Genomic DNA, 26,793 nt, shown 5'->3' on the forward strand with positions numbered 1-26,793 from the left:
TCTTAATGCAGGAGTTTAAAACTAAAGTGATCATTCCCTTTGCCTGTGATGTAAAACATGCATTGCACAGGTATTGCTTTTTAACAAGAACTAAGTGTGATGCTCCTTGGGTGCTGCTGCTATTCAGACTAGTGATTTGATTCTTCTAAAGCAACGATGTGGGGGGAGGGAGAAGAGACAAAGTCCGTGCAGGAACTGTTGTAGTCTTACAGCATTTGCTCTAATCCCTTAGCTTCAGCTCCTCCCTCCAAGGTATATGCGTCAGAATTGGCAGCATTAATGAGTGCAGGTACCTTGTATGTCATGGATTTAAGGTCATTTAAATTTTGGTTCAGGAAGCAGGGGACGCAGTTGTTAAATTAGATCTGCTATGCCACACTCACAGTATCTTGCTATCACTGTAACCAACTAATGCCAAAAGAATGATTTTATAATAAAATTATAGATGTATCCTAAAACAATGAAAAAAATGGACATACAAAAATTTGTTCTGTCTCTATACACTTATAATGACCTAGCAGAAAGAGAAGTTAGGAAAATAATCCCATTTACATCTGCATCAAAAAGAATAAAATATCTGAGAATTTAACCAAGAAAGTGAAAGACCTTATAGTGAAAACTGTAAGACTCTCATGAAAGAGTCTGAAGATGACACATACAAATGGAAAGATATGCCCTGCTCATGGATTGGAAGAATTAATATTGTTAAAATGTGCCTATTCAAAGCAATCTACAGATTCAATGTGATCTCTATAAAAGTTATCAATGGCATTTTTTTCACAGATATATTACAAACAATCCTAAAATTTGTATAGAAGCACAAAAGACACAAAATAAGCAAAATATTCTTGAAAAAGAGTTAAGCTAGAGGTATCATGCTCCCTGATTCCCAACTATACTACAAAGCTTTAGTAATCAGAACAGTACATTATAGGTGCACATGTGTGCACATGCGTGCGCGCGCACACACACACACACACACACACACACACACACACACATAGATCAACAGAGCAGGAGGCAAGAAAATACAATGGGGAAAAAAGTTGGTGTTGAAAAAACTGCTCACTTACATGTGAAAGAATGAAACTAGATCACTTTCTTCCACCATATAAAAAAGTTAACTTAAAATGGGCTACACACTTAAATGTAAGACCTGAAACCATTAAATTCTTAAAAGAAAACATATGCAGTAATTTCCTAGACATCAGCCTCTGCAACATTTTTTGAATATATCTCCTCAGGCAAGGGAAACAAAAGCAAAAATAAACTACTGGGACTATATCAAACTAAAAACCTTTGGCACAGCCAAGGAAACCATCAACCATCAACATAAAGGCAACATGATGAATTGGAGATAATATCTGCACATCACATACCTGATATGTGATTAACATCAAAAATATATAAAGAGTTCGAACAACTCAACACCAAAAAAACCCTCCAAATAATCTGATTAAAAATGGACAATAACTATAAATAAATAAATAAATAAATAAATAAATAAAATTTAAAAAAAAAAGAAGAAATGGACAGAGGACCTGTATAGATATTTCTCCAAAGAGGACATACAGATGGCCAACACACACGTGAAAAGATGCTCAACATCACTAATCATCAAAAAGACAAGAAATAACATATTAGTAAGGATACGGATAAACCTTCATGCATTGAATCCTTATGCACGGTTTAAGGGGAACATAAATTGGTGCAACAGCTACGAAAAACTATATGAATTTTCCTCAAAAAATTAAAAACAAAACTACCAGATGATTTAGAAACTCTATTTCTACCTAAAGAAAACAAAAATACTAATTAGAAAAGTTATATGCACCCTATGTTTATTCCAAGATTATTTACAATAGCCAAATTGTGGAAGAAATCTAAGTACCCACTGACAGATGAATGGATAAAGAAGTGGGGTATGTGTGTGTGTGTATAATAGATAGATAGATATACATATATATATACACAGAGTGGAATATTAGTCATAAAAAAGAATGAAATCTTGCCGTTTGTGACATGAATGCACAAGATAGTATTACGCCAAATGAAGTAAGTCAAAGAAAGACAAATATGGTGTGATCTAACTTACATGTGGAATCTAAAACACAACATAAAAAATGAACAAAGAAAACAAAATAGAAACAGACTCATAAAAACAAAGAACAAACTGTTGCCGGAGAAGAGAAGTAGGCGGGGGTGGGGGTGGGGTAGGGGTATGGGCAAAATAGGTGAAGAAGATTAAGAAGTACAAATTTCCAGTTATAAAATAAAGTATGGGGATATAAAGAGCAGCAAAGGGAATGTAGTCAGTTATACTTTAACAACTATATGTGGTGACAGATGGTAACTGGACTTGTCACGGTGGTCATTTTGTAATGTATGTCAATGTTAAATCACTACATTATACACCTGAAACTAATATAATGTTGTATGTTAACTGTACTTCAAAAAGTGATACGTTGTGAAAAGTCACTACAGGAATAAAATATTACACGAGAAAAATTCACCATATGCAAATTAGTATAAAAATAGAAAGTATACGACGAGACATATACAATAAAGAGTAAATGGCATACATAAATACGACTGTATGGTATAAATATTATATTTATATTATAAAATTTAATGTCAAGATTATATTTAATATACTTAATATATTTAATATTTAATGTCAGTTGGTTTATAGTATTCAAGTCTTCCATTCCTTGTTAATTTTCTGCCTAGTTTCCTATAGAAAACTTAATAAAAATTTTGAAAGTAGGATACTAAAGTCTCCAAATATTATTATTGAATTTTCTATTTCTTTACTATGTCAATTTTAATGTATTTTGAGACTGCTGCAGGTACATATTGATTTATGGTTGCTACGTCATCCTCATAGGTGGACCATTTCATTGTTATAAAATGTCCTTTATTTCTAGCAACAATTTTTGTCTAAAAATCTACTGTTTCATATTAGTATAATCACTCCATTTCTCTTTCATGTATAAATATTCTTCTTATTATTAATTTAAATAATTGTAAATGTACATCATCCTGCAACATCTTGAAGCTCATTTGTATGGCAGATGCACACAATAATCTACTCAACTTTTTATAAAGTTCTGTATATGACATAAAAAGATTTTAGGGACTTAAAATTGAAGAATCACTCATAATTGTGGGGAAATAGAACATGAGGGGCAGGTCAACTCCTTTTATTGTAATGAAGATAGCTTGGTCATCAGTGCTTATGGAATCAAGGATTACTGCCACGGCAGCATCAGGAATATGGGTGACCCTCCTGGGGCAAAAACTGGTCCAAGGATGCCAGTAGCCCATGCAAGGAGACCCAGAACTCCTCTTTAGCTGCTACATTACCCAACACCATTAACCATCATAGAGCACATGCATTTGGAGGTTTAGGAAAAAAAGTGTTACTAAAATGGGGGGAAACCTGGGATACAAGATACCCAGGGATGGGGAAATGACAGGTTTTTGGTCTCCCTTTTGTCAAAGGGTATACAAATCAGCTCCAAGTGTCTCAGGCTCTTCCACTTATACGCGCCAGGAGGAACTTGTATTTGCTGAAATCCAAAAGCTATTTAGATCACCCTCACATTTTAGGCCAATATCAGGCAAAATTTTACTGTTTCCACAGACATTTAATAAGTCAGACTTTCTTTCTGCATACCTGTCCCACACCCCTTACTATAAACCAAAGTGAAGCTCCTCCCGATGGTCCCCAAGGGCCTCAAATGGGTAGCATCCCTCCAACGAGTGCTCTGCCTCAGGGTGGATGGTTTGCCCATCCACCTGTGCACAGCCTCCTCACTTGGCTCCTCCCTTGGCTGCCTCAGGTTCCTTTCTCCCTTTATAGCCATGAGCTTCTGGAAGCCTGCATTCAGTAACAGCCCTCAGCCTCTGTCATAAATAGATATTCTTTCTCTTATTCTAAAACTAGTTAGTTTCTTCACAATTTCATCTTCAAACATAAATGTACCTAAAGATTTTAAGTCACTCACCTTATGTCAGGAGGCACTCATCCAATCTTATGCCCACATTCCTTTTCCCAGCTGCTGCCAAGCACTTTCAAGTCCCCTGGGCTCAGCAAGAACAGAGAGCCACAGAATTGTAGAACACTGAGGATTTTCTGTTTGTTTGTTTGACTACACTCACATGTCCTCTCCTCCACTCCTAGGAATGGGCTGCAGTGATACTAATAGTTAAGTTGTAGGGGTATTTGTCTCACATTGGAACGCCTGGGTGCTGAGAGTTGAATGGCTGTTTATAATAGAACTATAAAACAAAGAAATGTTGTGTGAATACAAAACAGACTTGTCAGGATGATAACATCAATTGGCAATGACACTATGGACTTGTGGCTTTTGAAATATTCCATTAAGTTATATAAGTGCATCAGAAATAGCCTTAAATAAGACTTTCTAGCACAAAAATAGATAGCTATCTAGTTTATTTACCTTTCGGATTAGACCATGGAAAAATGATTTCCAGTCATCCATGCTCCTAGAGCAACAACAGAAGTTGCCTCAAACAGCAAAGCTAGAGTACATCACTATGTCCTTTACTAATGAATTAATGCCTCGACTTTAAAAAATATGTGTAAAATGATGTTACAGTTTTCAGGGTTCTTTAAAAAGAACCAATAAAGAAATTATCTTTCCAAATACCAACGTTGATGGCGGTATTAATTAGAATCAATTTGAGCACTTGTATTCTCCAACTTATAAATGGATTTAGCATCTGAAGTTCTTTTGTACATCAATTATTAAATATGTAGAACTTATTTTCCTATAGGAATAGTTTGGTAGTGTTGAAAAAGAAGAATAAAGTTATAGGGCTTATACTATCTGATTGTAAGATTTACTATAAAACTATACAATCAAGACAGTATGGTCCTGGCAGAAAAATACACATATACAATGAAACAAAACGGTGCTCAGAAATAGAATCATCCATGTGCAGTCAAATCATGTACTGAAGCAGTAGTATGATTCGATGAGGAAGTCACTTTAATAAATAGTGCTGCATCAATTGGGTTATGAGTAGAGAAAATACTGAGTATTGATTCATGCCTCAGCTATATCCAAGAGTTAACTCAATAGCTTTCAGACCTAAAGGTAAAAGCTAAATCTACAAACTATTAGAGGAAAACATAGGACAAAGGCATCATGACCTAAGGAGAAACAGATTTCTTTTTTTTTTAAAGGAAGGACTTTTTAAAAAATGTTTTATTTAGTTTTGATACAGAGAGAGACAGAGCGGGGGGGGGGGGCAGAGAGAGAGGGAGACACAATCTGAAGCAGGCTCCAGGCTGTCAGCACAGAGCCTGACGTGGGGCTTGAACCCACAGATGTGAGATCATGACTTGAGCCAAAGTCAGAGGTTTAACCGACTGAGCCACCCAGGCGCTCGAAACAAAGATTTCTTAAACAGAAATCAAATAAAAAAGCACCAATCACATAGAACAAAAAAGTTACAGAGATTGGAAGATGGTGACAGAGTAAGAAGACCCTAAGTTCCCCTTGTCCCACTAATACAACTAAATAACTATGACATCATCCTAAATACCCCCAGAAATTGACCTGAAGACTGGCAGAACAACTGCATAGCTAACAGTAGAGAAGAGATCACATAAAAGAAGATAGGAAGTGCGGAGATGTGGTTCAGGAGGGAAATAGTTTGTGGCCAATTGTGATGGGGAGGGAGCTGTGGCTGCAGAGAAGGGCGAGAGAGAAGACTAGCACACAGGAGAATCTGCAGGGAAAACAAATCTCTGTAACAATTGCCTTAGAAAGTGAGGGGTCAAATTTTGTAAGTTCTGGCAACTAGTCAAACTTAAAGCCTGGAGTTTTAAAGGTCAGTGGGCTTGACTGGGATAGAGACTGCAGGGTATCACACTGTTCTTGGACAGAGACAGGCAACAACTCAGACATACAATGTGGATACAGCAATCTGAAGAAAGCCAGGAGTACACAATGGGAAGGCTATTTGTTCATTTCAGAGTACATCCTAGAGAGACAGTGTTCACAGAACAACCCCTCCAAGAACAACGGAACTAAATAGTGCCATTTCCCTACCCTACCTCTCCTATGTACAGGACCACCTGTAGGAACCAGCACGTGCTGACACTGCTTAATTACACCAAACCCTGCCCCAACCCTCTCTGGTGAAAATACTCCCAGTCATCCTTGCCTCAGTCTGCATCTAGTAGGTCCCCACCCCTAGACCAACCCAAACCACTGTTCACACTCACCTCCGGAGGGGTTTAGTGGAGCTTCGATTCAGGTGGTGGCGGTGACAGGTCTAATTTCACAAACAGATCAAAGAACACCTAGTGAAAACAAGCCAAGAACCCAAAACTGCACACAACAGATAAAGTGAGACTTTGCAGAAAACTGGCCTGAAGAATAAAGCAGGCAGGACAAAATAGAAGAGCAGATGCAGCACACAGTAGAGGTACACCTGGAAGTCTTAGGCCCCTGGGCACTGAAGGACACTACACTGCAGTGCACTACATGACATATTCTTCATAATACTCTTAAGTACTTACTATTCCTAAGAACAGGAGACACAGCTGACGTTCCTAACACACAGAAAGAGCCACAGACTTAGACAAAATGAGAAGACAGAGAAAGTTATCCCAAATGAAAGAGCAGGAGAAGGTCATGGCCAGAGATCCAAGCAAAACAGATACAAGTAACATGCCTGATAGAAAATATAAAAATAATGACCATAGGGATACTCACTGGACTTGAGAAAGGAAGACATGAGTGAGACCCTTAACACAGAAATAAGGAATAACACAGTTATGAGATAAAGGGCTCAATAAAAAATAAGAAACAAGCCTGATGGAATGATCAGCACACTGGAAGAAGCAGAGGAACAAATTAATGACCTAGAAGACAGAGTAATGGAAAATAATCAAACTTAAGAAAAGGGAGAAAAAGGAATTATGTATGATGAGAATGGACTTAGGGAAATCAGTGACTCCATCAAACATAACAACATTCATACTATATGAGTCCCAGAAGAAGAAGAGAAAAGGGGAGAGGAAAAAGGAATTGAAGAAAAAAATAGAAAAAGGAATTGAAGAAAAAAATACTTCCCCCCTAATTTGGGGGAAGTAACAGATATCCAGATCCAGGAGGGACAGAGAAACCCCAACAAGATCAACAAAAGCAGAACCACACCAAGAAATACTGTAATTAAATTGGCAAAACATAGTGAAAAAGATTAAATAAACAAAAGACAATAATTTACACAGGAAAACACATAAGGCTAGCAGGGGATTTTTCAGCAGAAACTATACAAAGCAGAAGAGAGCAGCATGATATATTCAAAATACTGAATGGGAAAACTCTGTAGCCAAGAATATTATCCAGCCAAGCTATCATTCACAATGAGGAGAGATATATAGTTTCCCAGACAAACAAAAACTAAAAGAATTCATGACGACTAAACCAACTCTACAAGAAATATTAAAGGGGACACTGAAAAGGAGAAACCAAAAATGAGTATAGAGGTAGGAAACACAAATGCATTAAAACTGACCATTTCTGTAAAAAAAAATCAGTCAAGGAACTAAACATTTTTTAAAAAGGATATAAAATACAATAACATATAGCTAAAATGTGAGGATAAAAGAGTAAAGAATGGGTTCAAACTAAAAATGACAATCAATATGGTATATGGCATATATGCATACTCTTGGTTTCAGTCCTGATCTCATGGTTTCGTGAGTTCGAGTCCCATGTTGGGCTCTGTGGTAACAGCATGGAGCCTGCTTGGGATCCCCACCCTACTCCCACCTCTCCCTTGTTTGTGCTATCTCTCTCTCAAAAAATAAATAAATGGAGAATCATCTATCATGTAAATGGATGTCAAAAGAAAGTGTGTGAAGCAATACTAATAACAGACAAAATAGACTTAAAAATAAAAAGTGTAACAGAGACAAGAAAGGACACTATATAATAATAAATAAGAGGAGAGAGTTAAGTTGGTGAAGGGACCTGGGCTTGCCTTGTCCCTCGAACACAGTGAGATTAACATCAAATCATTCTGGACACCTAGGAAATCGATCTGAGGATTAAGAGAACAATATGCACAATTAGAGGGAGACGATGTGGCAGGTACAAGGTATGGAGACATAAATTAGGGGAGAGAAAAGCTGTGGTGCCACAGAGCAAAGGGAGCCCTTCTGTGGGGAGATGAGAGAGAAAGAGAAAAGGGGAGAGAGAGCAGTGTATCAGGTTTGTATAAGAAAAGCACTTCCCCAAAACCATTGACTGGGGATCAAGAGGACATATCACAAGTTTTTACAAGCAGCAGAGTTCAAATTCTGAAGTTTTAGAAGTCCACACCATTCACCAAAGTGGAGCTGGTGGGTGCAGTGGCACTCCTGGGGAGAATGAAGGCAGAGGCCTCGGAGCAAAGAGCAAGTGTAGGGATCCCTTGGGTTGCACTGGAGAGAATATTCCCCTTCCTGGAGCACATTTGGAAGAGGGTATACTGCGTCTCTAAGGACAAAAGATCTGTCGGTCGCCACTGAGTAATTGTCCAACAGCAAGGGACAGAGCTCACACAGAGCAGATAACATGGTTGTTGCTTTTCACTGCGTGTCACAATAAACTCTAAGCACCTGTGCAGCCATGCAACTGCTGGGACAAAACAGCACCAGATGCAGTATGGCAAGTCTCTCTGTGGGAGGGAAGCAGGTCCACGCCCTGCAGGGGTCCTTTAAGATTTGGATTTCTGAATCCCAGCCATGCACCAGGGACAAAATACAGAACTGTGGCCCTAGGAGTGCCAACAGCTTTGTCACAGGGTGAGAGCAGGCATCTAACAAAAGCCTGGAACACAAGAGGGAAATTTTTCACTTTTCTGTGAGGGATTCCTGAACAGCAGTGGGTGCCAAGTCTCTACTCCAGGAACCAGAAAGCCATTTTTTTCACTACAAACCAGCATGGACAGATTTTAGGGAGCAACACAGCATGCACAGTGGAGGCTGGGGCCACTTACCCCAAACCCTGAGCCTACCTCCCCACCCCCCCACCCCGCCGGTACATCTTTATTAGGGCAGGTCTGATTGTCACCCAGTGTACAATAGTACCCCTCTTCCCCAGGGGACTATCACAGGCCACCTGCAGGCATCAACTCTACTGATCATAGAATGCTCCAAAATGTCAGCTTCAAATCAGGCAGGCTTCCCCCGCCCCTTTGGAATTAAGCTTATAGTTATTTGTTTTTTCATTTCTTTTTCTTTTTTTCTTTTTGGAACAGGCTTTTTGTTTTTCCTGTTTCTTTGAAATCAAACTTATGGGGGGGTTGTTGTTTGCTTCTTTTTTTGTTTCCTTTCCTTTTCTTTTTTTCTAGATCATACTTTTTTTTTTAAACTCAGGTTTATTTTAACAAACAAATCAAAGCACACCCAGTTAAACGTCCAAACACTCCCCACTTCAAGCAGGAAGTGTCTCCTCTTCCAGAGGAGAGTTTCCCACCGACCTGTAGTAAAGAGCAGCCCAAACACAATAGCAGAGTGCACACTGAATACACCAGAAACATTTCTGAAACACCTGGCCCTGGACAGTGTATAACCTCTTCTTAAAATAGCATTACTCTCAGGAGAGTAAACATAACAAGCCTTCATAATATGCAAAAGACAGAAACTTAGCCAAAATGACAAGACACACAAATTCTCCCCAAAAGAAGTATTAAGAAGAAATCACATCCAGGGATTTACTCAAAACAGATATAAGCAAGATATCTGAACAAGAATTTAGAACAATAGTCATAAGAATACTAGCTGGGTAGTAGAAATCAGAGAAAACCTTGCTGTAGAGATCAGAGACTGAAAAATGAATTAGGCTGAAATTAAAAATGTTATAACTGAGATGCAAAATCAACTGGATACAGTCACAATAAAGACTGAAGAAGCGGAGTAGAGGGTAGATGACACAGAAGATAAAAATTGAAGAGGTACCTGAGTGTCTCAGTCAGCAAGCATCCAACTATTGATTTCAGCTCAGGTCATAATCTCACAGTTTGTGAGTTTGAGCCCTGCAATGGGCTCAGTGCTGACAGCATGGAGCCTGCTTGGGATTTTCTGTCTCTCTCTCTCTTCCCCTCTCTGCTCATACTTTCTCTTGTTCTCTCTCAAAAGCAAATGTACATTAAAAAAAATGAATGAATGAATGAATAAATAGAAGAGAAAATTATGGAAAATACTGAAGCTGAAAAGAAAAAAAGGAAACTATAAGATCATCAAGGTAGAATTAGGGAACTCAATTGGTATCTTAGGAGTTCCAGGAGACAACCAGCAGGAAAAAGGGAGGGACAGAAGGTTTATTTGAACAAATTGTAGCTGAGAACTTCCCTAACCTGGGAAAGGAAACAGGCATTCAAGTCCAAGAGGCCCAGAGATTTCCCCTCAAAATCAACAAAAACAGATGAACACCAAGACACATCATAGTGAAACTTGCAAATACAATATAAGGGGCATCTGAGTGGCTCAGTTGGTTAAGCATCAGACTTTGGCTCAGGTCATGATCTTGTGGTTCCTGAGTTTCAGCCCCACATCTTTGGGCTAACAATTAAGAGCCTGGAGCCTGCTTCAGATTCTGATTCTCTCTCACTCTCTGCCCTTCCCCCACTCATGCTCACTCGCTCATGCTCTCTCTCGCACACAAAGACACACACACAAATAAATAAACAAACATTAAAATACAAAGATAAAAACAGAATTCTGAAAGATGCTAGGGACAAAAGTCCTTAACTTATAAGGATAGATACATAAGGTTAGCAGCAGACCTGTCCACAGAACTTCATAGGACAGAGGAGTACCAGGATATATCTAATGTGCTAAATGGGAAAAACATGCACCCAGGAATTCTTTATCTAGCAAGGCTGTCATTCAGAATAAGAGAGATAAAGAGTTCTCAAAAAAGAAGTTCAAGAATACTAAACCAGCTCTGCAAGAAATATTAAAGGGGACTCTTCAAGCAGGAAAGATAGGCCAAAAACAACAAAGACTAGGAAGAAACAGAGAGAGTCTACAGGAACAGTGACTTTACAGGCAAAACATAGCACTATATTCACATTTACCAATAATTACTTTGAATGTAAATGGGCTAAATGCTTCAATAAAAATGATAATGGGCATCAGAATGGATTTAAAAAAAAGACCCATCAATGTGCTTCTTACAAGAGACATATTTTAGCCCCAAAGAAACCTCCAGATTCAAAATGAAGGAATGGAGAACAATTAAGCATCCTAATGGACATCAAAAGAAAGCTGGAGCAGCCATACTTATATCAGACAAACTAGATTTTAAAACAAAGAATGTAATGAGAGATGAGGGGTACTCTATCATAATATAGCAGTTTTTCAAAAAAGACTTAACAATAAGTATTTATATCCCCAACTTGGAATAACCCTGATATATAAGTCAATTATTCACCAACATAAAAAAATGTATTGATAATATAAAAATGGTAGGGGACTTTAACACCCCACTTACAACAATGGACAGACCATCTAAGCAAAAGATCAATAAGGAAACAATAGCCTTAAATGACATACCAAAGCAGATGGACTTAACAGATACATATAGAGCATTTCATCCTAAAGCAGCAGAATATACATTCTTTTTGAACAGATATACTACAGATACACCAGCAATTATAAGAGAGTATTACAAAAATAATATATGCCAACAGATTGGATAACTTGGAAGAAGTGGATAAACTGTGAGAAACATTTAAACTACCCAACTAAAACAGGAAGAAACAAAATATGAACAGACTGATAACCAGCAAAGAAACTGATCAGTAATCAAAAAACTCTCAACAAACAAAAGTCCCAGACCAGAAAGCCTCACAAATTCTACCAAACATTTTAAAAAGGGTTAATACCAATTCTTCTCAAAATATCCTCCCACCCCCACCCGCCAAAAAGAGGGGAAAACTTCCAAACTGATTCTATGAGGCCAGCATTACCCCTAATACCAAACCAAATAAAGACACCACAGAAAAAGAGGCCAATGTCCCAGATGAACACAGATGCAAAAATCCCGAACAAAATGCTAGCAAATCAAATCCAACAATACATTAAAAGAATCCTTCAACACAATCAAGTGGAATTTATTCCTGGGCTGCAAAGGTGGTTCAATACTTGCAAATCAATCAATGTGATACATCACATTATAAAAGAAAGGATAAGAACCTTATGATCCTTTCAGTTAAAGGATAGCAGAAGATAAAGAAAAAGCATTTGACAAAGCACAACATCCATTCATGAGAAAAACTCTCAACAAAGGTTTAGAGGGAACATACCTCAACATAATAATAAAGGCCATCTATGACAAACCGACAGCTAATATCATCCTTAATGGGGAAAAATTGAGAGCTTTTCTTCTACAGTCAGGAATAAGATGGGGATGCCCACTCTCACCACTGTTATTTAACATAGTACTGGAAGTCCTAGCCACAGCAATAAGAGAAAGAAATGAAAGAGATCCAAAATATCAAGGAAGAAGAGAAACTTGCACTTTGAAGATGACAGGATACTCTATGTAGAAAACCTGAAAGACTCCACCAAGGAATTGTTAGCAATGATACACAAATTTAGTAAAGTTGTGGGATACAAAATCAACATACAAAAATCTGCTGCATTTCTATACAGCAATAATGAAGTAGCAGAAAGAAATTAAGGAACAATCACGTTTACAAACTGCACCAAAACCAGAAGATACCGAGGCATAAACCTAATGAAAGAGGTTATAGACCTGTATTCTGAAAACTACAAAGCATGGATAAAAGAAAGTAAAGATGACACAAAAGATAAATTGGAAGAGATATTGTTAAAAGGTCTATACTACCCAAAGCAATCTACACATTTAATGCAATCCCTATCAAAACATCTCTAGCATTTTTCACAGAGCTGGAAGAAACAATCCTAAAATTTGTATGGAACCACAAAAGACCCCAAATACCTAAAGCAATCTTGAAAAGGAAAAGCAAAGTGAGAGATATCACAATTCCAGATTTCAAGTTATATTATAAAGCTGTAATATAATCAAAATAATATACAACTGGCAGTAAGATAGAGACACAGATCAAGAGAACAGAACAGAAAACCCAGAAATGAACCTACAAATATATGATCAATTAATCTTAAAGCATGAAGAAGATAGAAAAAGATAGTCTTGTTGACAAATGATGATGAGAAAACTGGACACTTCATGAAAAAGAATGAAACTAGACCTTTTTCTTACAGCATACACAAAAATAAATTCCAAACATATTAAATATCTAAATATGAGACCTGAAACCTTAAAAATCCTAGTAGAGAACATAAAAATCTGAGATGAGGATCTCAGAAATATCCTCTTTGACATGGACTAGAGTAACTTTCTAGACATGTCTTCTGTAGAAAGGGAAGCAAAAGCAAAAATAAACTATTGGGCATACATAAAAAGAAAATTTGCACACAGCAAGGGAAACAATCAACAAAACTAAAAGGCAATATATGGAATGGGAAAAGAGATTTGCAAATCACACATCTGATAAAGGGTTATCCAAAATATATAAAAAACTTGTAAAACTCTGGGCACCTGGCTGGCTCAGCCAGATCATGTGACTTTCAATTTTGGGATTTTGGGTTTGAGCCCCATATTAGGTGTAGAGATTACTTAAAAATAAAATCTTTTTTTAAAAAAAGTACTTATAAAACTCAACACCCAGAAAGCAAACAATCCAATTTAAAAATGGGCAGATGACATGAACAGACATTTCTCCAAAGACATACATATTGCCAACAGATATATGCCATCATGTACCATCAGAGAAATGCAAATCAAAGCTATAATGAGGTATCACCTGTCAGAATGGCTAAAATCAACAACACAACACAAGAAACAACAGGTTTTGGTGAGGATGTGGAGAGAAAAGAACACTTGCGCACTACTGGTGACAATGCAAAAAAGTGCAGCTACTGTAGAAAACAGTATGAAGGTTCCTCAAAAAGTTAGAACTACTCTATGATCCGGCAATCACACTATCAGGTATCTACCCAAAGAATACAAAAGCATTAATTCAAAGGGGTACATGCACCCCTATGTGTTATAGAAGCACAATGTATAATAGCCAATTTATGGGAGAAGCCCAAGTGTCCATCAATAGATGAATGGATAAAGAAGATGTAGTATATACATACAATGGAGTATTAAGTCATAAAAAGGAATGAAATCCTTATGTGCAACAACATGAATGGAGCAAAAGAGTATAATGCTAAGTGAAATAAGCCAGTCAGAGAAAGACAAATACCATATGATTTCACTTATATGTGGAATTTAAGAAACAAAACAAGCAAAGTGGAAAAAAAGAGAAAGACAAAATAACAAAGAGACTCTTTGTAAAAATTAAAAAAAATGTTTATTTATTTTTAAGAGAGAGACAGAGCATGAGCAGGATGGGGGCAGAGAAAGAGGGAGACACAGAACCTGAAGCAGCCTCCTGGCTCTGAGCTGTCAGCACAGAGCCCGACCCAGGCCTTGAACTCATGAACCATAAGATCAAGTTGGACACTTAACCGACTGAGCTACCCAGGCACCCCAAGAAAGACTCTTAATTACAGAGAACAAACTGATGATGATTATTGGAGAGGAGGCAGGTGGGGGGTGGGTAAATAGCTGATGGGAACTAAGAAATGCACTTGTGATGAATACCAAGTGATGTATGAAATTGTTGAATCACTATATTGCACACCTGAAACTAATATAACACTGTATATTCAGTAACTAGAATTAAAAGGAAAACTAAACACAAATGCACACACACACAAAGTTAAACTTCATCAAAACTAAAATTTTCTGGGGTGCCTGGGTGGCTCAGTTGGTTAAGCGTCCGACTTCAGCTCAGGTCATGATCTCACGGTTTCTGGGTTGGAGCAGTGCATTGAGCTCTATGCTGCCAGCTAGCTCAGAGCCTGGAGCCTGTCTTCGGATTTTGTACCTCCTTCTCTCTCTGACCCTCCCCTGCTCATGCTGTCTCTCTCTGTCTCTCAATAATAAAAAAATAAAATAAAATAAAAAAATAAACATAAAAAACAAAAAACTAAAATTTTCTGTTCTTCCAAAGGTACCCTTAAGAAAATGAAAAGGCAAGCCAGAGAGAAAGATTTGCAATTCCTATAATCTGACAAAGGACTTGTAGCCAAAATATACATGCAAACTAACAATTAATAATAAAAAGACACAACTCTATAAAACATAGGCAAAACTCTTTAAAAAAAACACCTTACTAAAAAATGGACAATAAACTCATTAAATGATACTCAATATCATATGGTATCAGGGAAAAGAGAATGAAAATCACAGGACACCACTGTACACTTACCAGACTTACCAGAATGGTTAAAATTAAACAGATGACAACACCAAGTGTTGAAGAGGATATGGAACACCTGAAACCTTCATATACTGCTAATGAGAATGTAAAATGGGTGGGAAAATGTTTAGTAATTTCTTAAATTTAATTATATACCTACTTTATGATCCAGCACTATTATTCCAAGGTATTTACACGAAAGAAATGAAAACATTATGTTTTAAAAAGGATTAAATAAAGGGGTGTCTCAGTAAGCTGGGCGTCCAACTTCAGCTCAGGTCTGATCTCACTGTCTGTGGGTTTGAGCCGTGCATCGGGCTCTGTGCTGATTGCTCAGAGCCTGGAGCCCACTTCTGATTCTGTGTCTCCCTCTCTCTCCAATCCTCTCCCTCTCTCTCTTTCTCTCTCTCTAACAAAAATAAATAAACATTACAAAAATTTATTTTTTTAAGTTTAAAAAAAGTATTTAAAAGAATTATATAAGAATTGTACCTTTATTCAAATTGCAAAAATTTGGAAACAACCAAAATATTCATCAACAGGAGAATGAATGAGAAATTATGGTATATTCAAACAATGGAACACTATTCAGCAATATAAGAAATGTACTATTGATACATCATGATAAATCTTCAAACCATGCTGAGCCAAAAATGAAAAAAAATAGATGTAAGAAAATACATACTGTATAATTCCACTTACATGAAGTTCAAGGGTAGGCAACATTAACTCACTCTATGCAGATAGGTATCAGAAGATTGGATACTCTGGTGTGGTATGGGGAACATAAAATAAAAAAGGACATGAGGGAATTTTCTAGGGTTACAGCAATAATCAATTTCTTTACTAGAGTGTTAGATACACATATATATTTATTTGTCAAAACTAAAGATTTGTGCAGCTTACTCTATTGTAACTATACTCTAATATTTTTAAAAAAGAAATAGTTTGTATACAAATATTTAAACTCCCAGGTTAGCCCACACAATAGTGACCATAATGTAATAACTGCTATGGTAGTTTCTCAGTTCCTTCAGGAAATGACATACTGTGTTTCAAATGGAAAATGAATTCTCCTTCCTCACCATACTCCCTCCAGAAAGCTCAATACAATAGTTGTATTATATTTTCTTACTCTGCCCATCTATCAAGTATTTACTAGAATCATCATATATACAGTTTTTAGTGAATACAAAGACTTAAAAAGACTCCCAAGGCATGGTTTCTTCTCTTTAAAAGCATCCACTTCCTCCTTGCTGTAACTGCAGAGGTTTCTCTCCCAGTTTATCCCTCACAGAGATGGAGGCTGCCCCTGACCCACCCTGAGGGCAGAGAAGTTAAGGTGACTGATTCTTGCTTTCACGACAGGTGATAAGATATTTATAGCTGTACTAGTGTGCTCTTTTTTTGTGAACAGAACAATCTATGATAATGAGCTCTCAGTCATGACTACTAGAATGGAACTATAGCTGAGAAAAGCCAAAATTATGGAAAACAAATTTTTGGAATAATGTATGTTTATATTTCCACTACATTTAAATATGAGCATGCCTCTCAAGAGTTGCTGGTGAGAATGGAAATAGGTAAGATATTCCTGGAAATCATTTTGGCTATATATATATATACATATATATATATATATATATATATATATACACATATATACATATATGTGTGTGTGTGTGTGTGTGTGTATGAATGAATATATATCTATGTGTGTATATATACAGTTTATAAAAACATCACTTTTAGGGGCACCTGGGTGGCTCAGTCAGTTAAGTGATCAACTCTTGATTTTGGCTCAGGTCATGAGCTCATCCATCACCCAGGGCTCATCACAACAAGTGCATTCCTTAATCCCCATCACTTATTCAATGTGAAAAGTGGTATTTTCTAGTCCCTCATGGTTAAAAAACCTTTTTTTAATGTTTACTTATTTATTTTAAGAGCTCACACATATGCGAAAGCAGGGCAGGGGCAGAGAGAGGGAGAGGGAGAATCTCAAGCAGGCTTTGTGTTGCTGGCAGGGAGCCTGAGGCAGGGCTCAATCCCATGAAGTGTGAGATCATGGCCTGAGGCAAAATCAAGAGTAAGATGCTCAACTGACTCAGTCATCCAGGCAGCCTCCCCCTAATTTTTTTAAGTTTATTTATTTATTTTGAGAGAGAAAGGGAGAGAGAAAGAATCTCAAGCAGACTCTGCACAGTTAGTATGGAGCCCCACACAGGGCTTGAACTCACAAACCATGAAATCATGACAAGAATTGAAATCAAGAGTTGGATGCTTAACTGACTGAGCCACCCACACACCTCCAAAATGTTTTAAAAGGATTGTTTACTCATTATCAATTTAACTAAAAGACTCAAAAATAAAATTAACATTTTATACTATACAAATATTTTTGAGGAAAAAAATACACTCTGTTCAATAGCAATCCAATAGGACCAAGGGGTATTTCACTTGCATTGTATGAAAATGAGAATGAATTCTTATTTGCCTTAATATCTTTGGGTATTATCCACACTTCTAATAACCCATCATCAGATTATAAAATAAATTTCACAGATAAGAAAAGCCTTATCTGTAGGTAAATTTATCTGTCTTCCCTCTTACTCTCTCTACAGGGACTAGAGTAAAATAGATGATCTTCATAATGAGCATGAGTTGGGTTAAAATCCTGACACCAGAAGTCCCATATCAGGTGCATGCCTCAAAGTCCTCATCTGTATCATGCCTCAGGGAACCATGCCCTTATACATTCCCCTCCCACACTGAACCTGGGTTGGCCCTGAGTAAGCCAATAAAATGTAGTGGAAGTAGCACTGTAAAACTTTCAGGCTACATATATCCACGCAGCTTCCACCATTGTCCTTGGAAGGTTTTGTCTAGGGGAAGCTACCCATCATGTAAGGGGGCTGACTTATCCCTGAGAGCAGCATGGAGTAAAGAAGCCCAAAGAAGCCACATTTGAAGAGACTATATGCAGAGATGGAGGAAGGGAGGTAAGGAGGAAGGCAGAAAAGAAGAGAGGAAAGACAGAGAGAAGAGAGGGGGGCTCAGCAAGCTGACAGACACATAAGTCTGGGACTCCATGGGTTATCTATTAGTAGCCTCCTTTATCTTCTCTTTTTATGGAAAGAATATCAGTTAAATCAGGTACAGGCTGCAGAGTTATTCTCACCATGTTCCTTATCGACAACAATCTCTCCTCAGGACTAACAGAAATCAGACAGGTATAGATGTTTAGATGTAGCAGTGACTCTGGCTTCATTTCTTTAGAAGAGGCCACAGGTAAACGAGGTCAGCTTTAAGTACCTTGAAGAAAGCTGTGAAATCTTTTCATAAAATGTAAGGTTCAGTTTTACCTTCTTCACTCAAGTTATGTATGACCAATTAGATAGCATTACTGATTATCTACCACATGCCTCCCACGTGGACAGGAGCTATGCCCTGCCTTGATGAGCTGAGATCCAGGGGAAGAGACAAGTAAACAGGCCATTGTCCCATGGGTTTCAGGAGCAGAAGGGGGTTGAGGACTAATGCCAAGGAAATGCATGAGAGAGGAAACTGATCCCATCTGTCAGGGCCTGGAGACCCTTCACAGAGGCAGCAGAAACTAACAACAGACCAAAGGGGGCTGCAGAGATGAAGACAATGTATATCTTGTCTTGTCTGTGGATGTGGAGGCCCATGTGCCTAAATGTGTGCCTGGAGATGGCAAGAGAAGCAAGGAGAAAGAACACATACATCCCACAGCCAGGGAATGCACACACTTCAGAAACAATGTACAGAAGGCTTGGGACAGCAGGTGGAATGCCTGAATCCCAGGTTCCACCCTCACAACAATTCACTCACCTCCCCAGTGTCTTAACAGTGACTACACTTCTAGACAGTACTCCTCAAGGAGACTATGAAACCTGAAAATGATTTTTCTTTATTATGGTAAAATAAACATTACATAAGTGTATAATTCTATGACATTAAGTACATTCACGCTGCTGTACAACAATTACCATCCCTGATCTCCAGAACTTTTTCACCTTCTCAAACAGAAACACCACACCCATTAAACACTATATTCTCTGCTTCTTACAGTCCCTACAACCACCATTCTACTTTCTGTGTCTGTGATTTTGACTAAGTACCTCATATGAGTGTAATCACACAGTGTTCATCTTTTTTTACCTGGTTTATTTCACATAGCATACTGTCCTCAAGGTTCATCCATGTTAGAATTACCATCATAAAAAGGCTAAATAACATTCACTTAAATGTAGATACCAGATTTTGCTTATCTGTTCACCTGTTGATGGAGATTTAGATTGTTTCTACTTTTTGTTTATGCTATGTCCTTTTGTTTTTGCTATAAACACAGGTGTTCAAATATTTGTTCAAGACCCTGCTTTCGCTTCTTTTGGGTATACACTCAGTACTCAGAAGTGGAATTGGTGTACTATCTAGTAAGTTTATGTTTAATTTTTTGAAGACTCACCATACTGTTTTTCACAGCAGGTGCACCATTTTACATTCCATCAAAAGTGGACAAGAGTTCCAATTTCTTCACACCCTAATACCTGTTTTTTATGTTTTGCTTTTTGTTTGTTTGGTTTTATTTTTATAATGCCATCCTAATGGGTTTAAGGTGGTATCTCCTGGTTTTGAAGAAAGGGATTTTAAAATGACCTGTTAGTTCATCCTGGTCTAGGGCATTCTATATAAAGTAACTTACTATGCAATTTTCCAAAGTGTCCAGTAAATTCAAGCACATGACTTTCCTGAGACTGTTTCCACAAAGCCTGTGCCAGGGCAGGATACCACCCTCATGCTATCAGATTCCCTAGCCATCACTGCCTATGCATGCCAGAATTCTAATGTAACTGGCTTTCCACACATGCTTTTACACCCAACAATCACCTTTTTTTTCTCACTTAAATCCTGCTTTAACTGGGCTCTAACACTAGACATACTATAAATGATCTGTGGCCCCTCATGTCCTCTTCCCATACAGAGTCCTTGAGAGGTACCCCAAGAGTAAGGTAGCCCACCACGAGCTTGTCTTGTGGAAAGTGCTCCTGGACTATCCAGGGACTCCATTTGTTGGGGAGGTTCTTTCACGTGTGAGTGAAAGCCTGAAACAGAGGAAGCTTGGCCAGAACTTGCCTCTCCTGAAGCTAAAACTCAAAAGAAATGCTCTCATGTAGCACTTTGTTTAAAGATGAAACTACCCATTTCTTTACTGGATTATTTGTTTCCCAGGTATTGACTTTGGTTAGTTCTTTACAGATTTTGGATGGACACTTTTCCAAAGAAGACAACAGAAGACCAACAGACACATGAAAAGATGTTCAACATCACTCATCATCAGAGAAATACAATCAAAACCACAATGAGATACCACTTAACACCAGAGTGGCTAAAATTAACAACTCAGGAAACAACAGATGTTGGCAAGTATGTGGAGAAATGGGAACCCTTTTGCACTGTTGGTGGGAATGCAAACTGGTGCAGCCGCTCTTGAAAACAGTATGACGATTCCTCAAAAAATTAAAAATAGAATTGCCCAGCCACCCAGCAATAGCACTCCTAGAAATTTATTCAAAGGATACAGGAGTGTTGATCCATAGGGGCACATGTACCCCAATATTTATAGCAGCACTATCAACAATAGCCAAATTATGGAAAGAGCCCAATGTCTGTCAACTGATGAATGGATAAAGAAGATGTAGTTTATACATATGATGAAATACTATTTGGCAATGAGAAAGAATGAAATTTTGCCATTTGCAACAACATGGATGGAACTGGAGAGTATTATGCTAAGTGAAATAAATCAGTTGAGACAGATATCATATGTTTTCATTTACATGGAAGTTGAGAAACTTAACAAGACCAACGGGGAAGGAAGGGGGAAAAAATAGTTTCAAACAAAGAGGGAGACAAACCACAAGAGACTCTTAAATACAGAGAACAAACTGAGGGTGGATGGGGTGGGGGGAGAGGGGAAAATGGGTGATGGGCATTGAGGAGGGCACTTGTTGGGAGAACACAGGGTGTCACATGTAAGCAATGAATCATGGGAATCTACTCCAAAAGCCAAGCGCACAGTGTATACACTGTATGTTAGCTAACTTGACAATAAATTATATTTTAAAAAATAATAAGAAAGTTGAAACTTTCAGTGAGACAGTTTTTTACAGTGTAAGAAACTGACTGGTCTCCCTTAATGTAGGAACTTGACTTCCTAGTTCTTAGCTACCTCCTCTTTCCTCCTATCTTCTCCATCTCAGTCATTTCATAATGGTCAACTCTGCTGTGTGTTAGCAGAGGTGGGAAAAGATTTTAGGGTGAGTAGATTCTGAAACTGCATATCCTCAAAACTTATAACAGTACCTGGCACTGTTAATAAGAGTCTTAAGACTATCTACTGAACAAATCAAAACTATATTTATCAAAACAAGACTGTATGTCTGTCTTCCATCATTGTGAGCAACCCAGCTAACTTGAATCTGTAGCAGTGGGTTGTTAAGTGGGAAAGTATGAAATTAGCAAATATCACATATTTACTTTTATATTAATTTAAAGGCATAGTACATAGTTATAAAAAACAGCATCAATTATGAGTGGGTTTTTTTTCTGGTTGATTTGTGGGTTTTTTTTTTAATTTTCTTACGAATATCCTCAAACACATAAGTTGAGCTAAAATAACAAATTTTAGTTTTATTCAATAAGTGTTTGTTTTTTACAAACTAAAGTCTGTATTCAGGTTTCCTTAAGTTTTACCTAATATTGTTATGGTGTCCTTAGACTCCTCCAGACTTTACAACTTGGCAGAGGACTGGTCAGATATTTTGCAGGCTGTTCCTCAAAGTTTGTGAGACATTTTTCTAATGGTGAGACAGGGGTTGTAGGTTTTTGGGAGGATACCACAAAGGTGGAATGTCCTTCTCACACGTCTTATCAATGAGCACATATGTTATGTTTGAGTTACAGCAAACACTTCACACATCCCTGAAACCTGTCAAAGTAGTAAGAGGTGCTTCCAGAAAAATATGCCACTGCCAGATGTGTCTTAGAAACATATCTGCATCCCAAGGAAATCATACTTGCTTTTATTTAGATTTTATGTAAAGTTCAGTGCTTTCACTTCTAAGTTAAATTCTTGAAACAAATATCCATGATTTTATATTTTCACTTGAGACTGCAGGCCACTCTGTTTCTGAAGGGACTCTTGGTTCTTCATTTAGAAAGAAAGTTTCACTTCTGTTCTGGAATCAGCACTATTATATAAGTTTACTTATTCTCAAACCCTTAACCTGATGGTCTCATTTTTCTAAGAATTCTCAATACTATTCTTGTGAAAATAACAGCTAACAACCCACAAGATTCTCTGTCCTGAGAGCAGCATTTCTTATGTCTTAAAGCTTGCTACATACAGGCCTGCATTCAGCCGTCCCAGGGTTCTCTTAACACAGAGATGCTGACAAAGAACTGTGGTACATCTCTTACTTTCGGCATTATTAACAGTGGGGTTTGGTGGCTTTATCCCCAGGCAATAGTCAGTTGACCCATTATTTTGCTTTTTCAAAAACATCTGCTGTTTTCTTCACACAGAATATCACGTATAGCCAGATGGCTCAAGTCTAACCCAGAGTAGCTCAATCAAGGAAACCAGGATCAAAAGCTACAGAGAAGCACAGACCTCCTGCTTGACCCTGCGAATGAGACTTCTTGGCCCACCTGTCCCCCACTCCCCACCACCCAGGCCTGCCTAGTGCACAGTTCTTTCTTCTGCACTGGCGCGTCCACTGCAGGGGAGTAGGCAAATCAGCGGGTCTCGCTCCCGAAGTGCACCCTAAGCCGGGGCCACAGCCTAGGCGAGAGCTTGCTCCCTCTGGGAAAGCTCTGCTCTCAGACGATTTCGGGATACTATAAACCCGAAGGTTTCGCTAGCAGCTGATGGGTGCGGGTGACAGGGACGCCTAGGCTCCAACCAGAGGGCAGGTTGGTAAACTGCTCGGCTGCGGAGGGAGTGGGAATGTCTGGGAAGGAAGAAAGAAGTCAGCTGGTGAAACCCCGTAAAATTGAACAAGGCCTTTCCAGACAGTAGGAAAAGAGACAAAGGGTGGATAAGACAACTGCCATGGCTCAGGGCTCATCTGGTGATTCTCGGGCAGCTTCTGGAATTGCGGGGAGACAAGACGCGGCAGCGGCTGTTAGGCTTCTGGGGCGCAGGGCCGCGGCGGTGCTCGCGCTTCAGGTAGGTGACGAGGCTCCCGCCCGCGCAGCCCGCCCTCCGAGGTAGTCCGCTTAGTCCCTAGGCCTGATCCAAGTAGTAACCCAAACACCCCCCAACTTGCGGCCGCTCCCCGGCTCATCGCTCGGCGGCTGCTTCCTCCTCCCCCCCCCACCCCCCGCCCTTATACGGAGCACAGCCCCTGCAACCCGCCCTACCTCTTCGCTTGGCGCGCACGATGCCCTTTTTTTGCAACACGAACGTTGACCCATTCACCAGGCTCGACACTACGGCCACGCCCAGGCCGAGCGACACCGCAGCGGGGCTCGGGCTGCGCGCCCCCTCCCCGGCCGCAGCCGCTGCCGCCGCTGCAGTCCCCATTCCGCCTGCGCCCGCCCTCCGCGCCTGCGCCTGCGCGCTGCGCGCTCTGGGACTGAAGAGGGTGGACCCAGGGATCTGCGGGGCCTGGACTGTGCAGAGGGTCGGGTTGGGTGGGACCGGGTGTGGGTAGGGTTCCGAGTTCCGCGGAGGCGGGAAAGCGGAGGCGTAGAACTTGGGTTCGGTGGAGAGGTTGAGGTGGGGGAACCTGGGGTTCGTCCAGTGGGGGTGGAGCCTGGGTTTCGCGGAGCCGGGTGTTGGAGTGGAGAGGAGGGGAGCGACAAAGAGAAGTAGGGAATGGGGAGTGGCAAAAGGGGGCAGTGTTGAGGAAAGGGATAAGGTGATAGATGACTGGGTAGAGGTAGGGTGCCCAGATTTGGCAAATAAAAAGACCTGAAGCCTACTTAAGTTTTTATCCGAGATAAATATTTTTTTAGTTTCTCAACCATTATTTGGGACCAGAAGGAGGTCGGCAGGACACAACCTTTGCTGGGATCACGATCCCCCCAAAGCTTCTGGTCGGAGGCCATCAGGGAATCTCAAGTGTAGACGCTCAAATGAGACCACCAAATTGGCTGAGGTCGAGCTGCCTCCACAGTGGAGCAGGAGTCTGTAACCATACCGGCTAATTTCCTAATTTATTTTCAATAAAATATATCAAAATTATTGAAAGGATGGAAAACAGGAAATAGTTATTTTGCCATAATCCCACAACACTATAGCCTAGTTATTACTTAGGTATTTTCCCTTAGTATACATATTTTCAATTACAATATACAAAATATCCTTTTTATTTGAAGTTTTCTTATTGCTACATAATTATGATTATTTTAATGAGTATTATTTTCCTTAAAGTTAATTAGCACAATTTGTCCAACTATTTAGCAGTTGTTGGTTGTATGGTTGTTTGGCTACCAGTTTTTTTTCTATTATGAATGATACTGTAAAAAACATCTTCATAAATTTTGAAAATACTGGATTAAAGAGTATAAAACTTACGCAGACAGCATTATTAGTATGTGGAGCAATATGAAATAATATACTATTCTGTATGACACTTTAATGCTGAGTGAATCTAGCCCGTTGTTTATTCTTTTTTATTGTGGGAACCTATAGTTGACCCTTAAACAACATGTGTTTAAACCTTTTGGGGTCCACTCACACCTGGATTTTCTTACAATATAGTACTGTAAATGTATTTTTTCTTCTTTATGATTTTCTCGATGTTTTCTTTTTGTGGCTTTATTGTAAGTCTACAGTATATAATACATATGTAAAATATATTAATCTACTCTTTATGTTATTGGTAAAGTTTCTGGTAGGTTATTAGCAGTAGTTAAGTTTTTAGGGTATCAAAAGGTATATGTGCTTTTTTTCTGTGCAGGGAGGGGGTCAATGCCCCTAACCCCCAGATTGGCCAAGGGTCAGTTGAATATAACATAAAACTTGCCATTTTAACCATTTTTAAATGTACTATTCATTGACATTAATTATGTTGACAATGTTGGGCAACCTTCACCACTATTTATTTCTAACACTTTTCTATCATCTGAAACAAAGTCTGTAGCCATTAAGTTGTCATCCCCATTTCTTCTTCCCCCTACTTCCAATCTTCCAATCTACTTGCAGTCGCTATGAATTTGCCTATTTTAGATATTTCATGTAAATGGAAATATACACTATTTGTCCTTCTGTTACTGTCTTATTTCACTTAGCTTGGTTTTCATTTGGTTTTAAGGTTCATCCAAGTTGAAGCATGTGTCAGACTTGATTCCTTTTTACAGCTGAGTAATATTCCATTGTATACTTTTTATGTATCTGTTCATCTGTTGATGCATACTTAGGGTGTTTCTGCCTTTTGGATTTTGTGAATAATGTGGCCATGACCTTGGATGTGAAAGTATCTGTTTGAGTCCCCGACTTAAAATGTTTTGGATACAATGTACTTAAGAATGGAATTACTAAGTCATATAGTAACTCTATATTTAATTTTTTTAAGTACTGCCAAACTTTTCCAGTCTCTGCACCATTTTATACCAGCAATACACAAGGATTACAACTTCTCTACATTCTCACCAATACTTGTCATTTTCCAGTTGTCTTTTCTTTTTTTAATTTTTTAACGTTTTTATTTATTTTTGAGAGAGAAAGAGACAGAGCATGAGTAGGAGATGGTCAGAGAATGAGGGAGACACAGGATCAGAAGCAGGCTCCAGACTCTGAGCTGTCAGCACAGAGCCTGATGTGGGACTCGAACCATGAACTGTGAGATCATGACCTGAGCTGAAGTCAGCTGCTTAACTGATGGAGCCATCCAGACTCCACAGTTGTATTTTCTTTAATAGCCATTCTAGTAGGTGTGAAGTGCTTGCTTATACTTTTTTAAATATACTTGTAAACATCAGTGGAATTTCCTGAAATAAGCAATAACTCCATCATAACTCTTAGAAGTAAGTGAAAGCAGCAGCAGTAGCATTGCCAACATAATCATAATCATTTACTTCTAATTCCAGTATGTGCATGTAAATATGTAAGTATACATGTAAATATATAAAAATATGTATGTAAGTATATATACATATATATGTAAATACACACACACACACACACACACACACAACCTTCAGTGCTTTTGGCAAAAAGAGTCATGCTCACTAAAAAAAAAAAAACTCAGTGAATTCAGTAAATGCCAGAGAATATAAAGCCTCACCCCAAATTCCATCACCCTGAAGTAACTATTATTACCATTAGGAACTGCACTACAAACAAACATTTTTCCTGATGAGTAT

General features: G+C 38.6%; 1 protein-coding gene across 3 annotated transcripts in view; it reads right to left on the reverse strand.

The window, feature by feature from the left end:
- The window catches only part of NIPA1 (NIPA magnesium transporter 1), a 68,387-nt gene extending 44,380 nt beyond the window's left edge, over positions 1-24,007 (reverse strand). The window contains exons 1-2 of one of the 3 annotated variants that reach the window (XM_029951726.1): positions 23,845-23,915; positions 16,096-16,160 (exon numbers count right to left, since the gene is read on the reverse strand). Coding sequence is in view for 1 of the 3 variants with exons in the window: in XM_029951725.1 (XP_029807585.1) it covers positions 23,845-24,007 (163 nt within the window). In the remaining 2 variants the exon portion in view is untranslated. Of the gene's footprint in view, positions 1-16,095; positions 16,161-23,844 lie in introns of all 3 variants that reach the window. The other 2 variants (XM_029951725.1, XM_029951727.1) reach the window with 2 other exon arrangements.
- Positions 24,008-26,793: the final 2,786 nt, after the last annotated feature.

The sequence above is a fragment of the Suricata suricatta genome, chromosome 9, assembly GCF_006229205.1.
Source record: "Suricata suricatta isolate VVHF042 chromosome 9, meerkat_22Aug2017_6uvM2_HiC, whole genome shotgun sequence".
NCBI classification, from domain to species: domain Eukaryota; kingdom Metazoa; phylum Chordata; class Mammalia; order Carnivora; family Herpestidae; genus Suricata; species Suricata suricatta.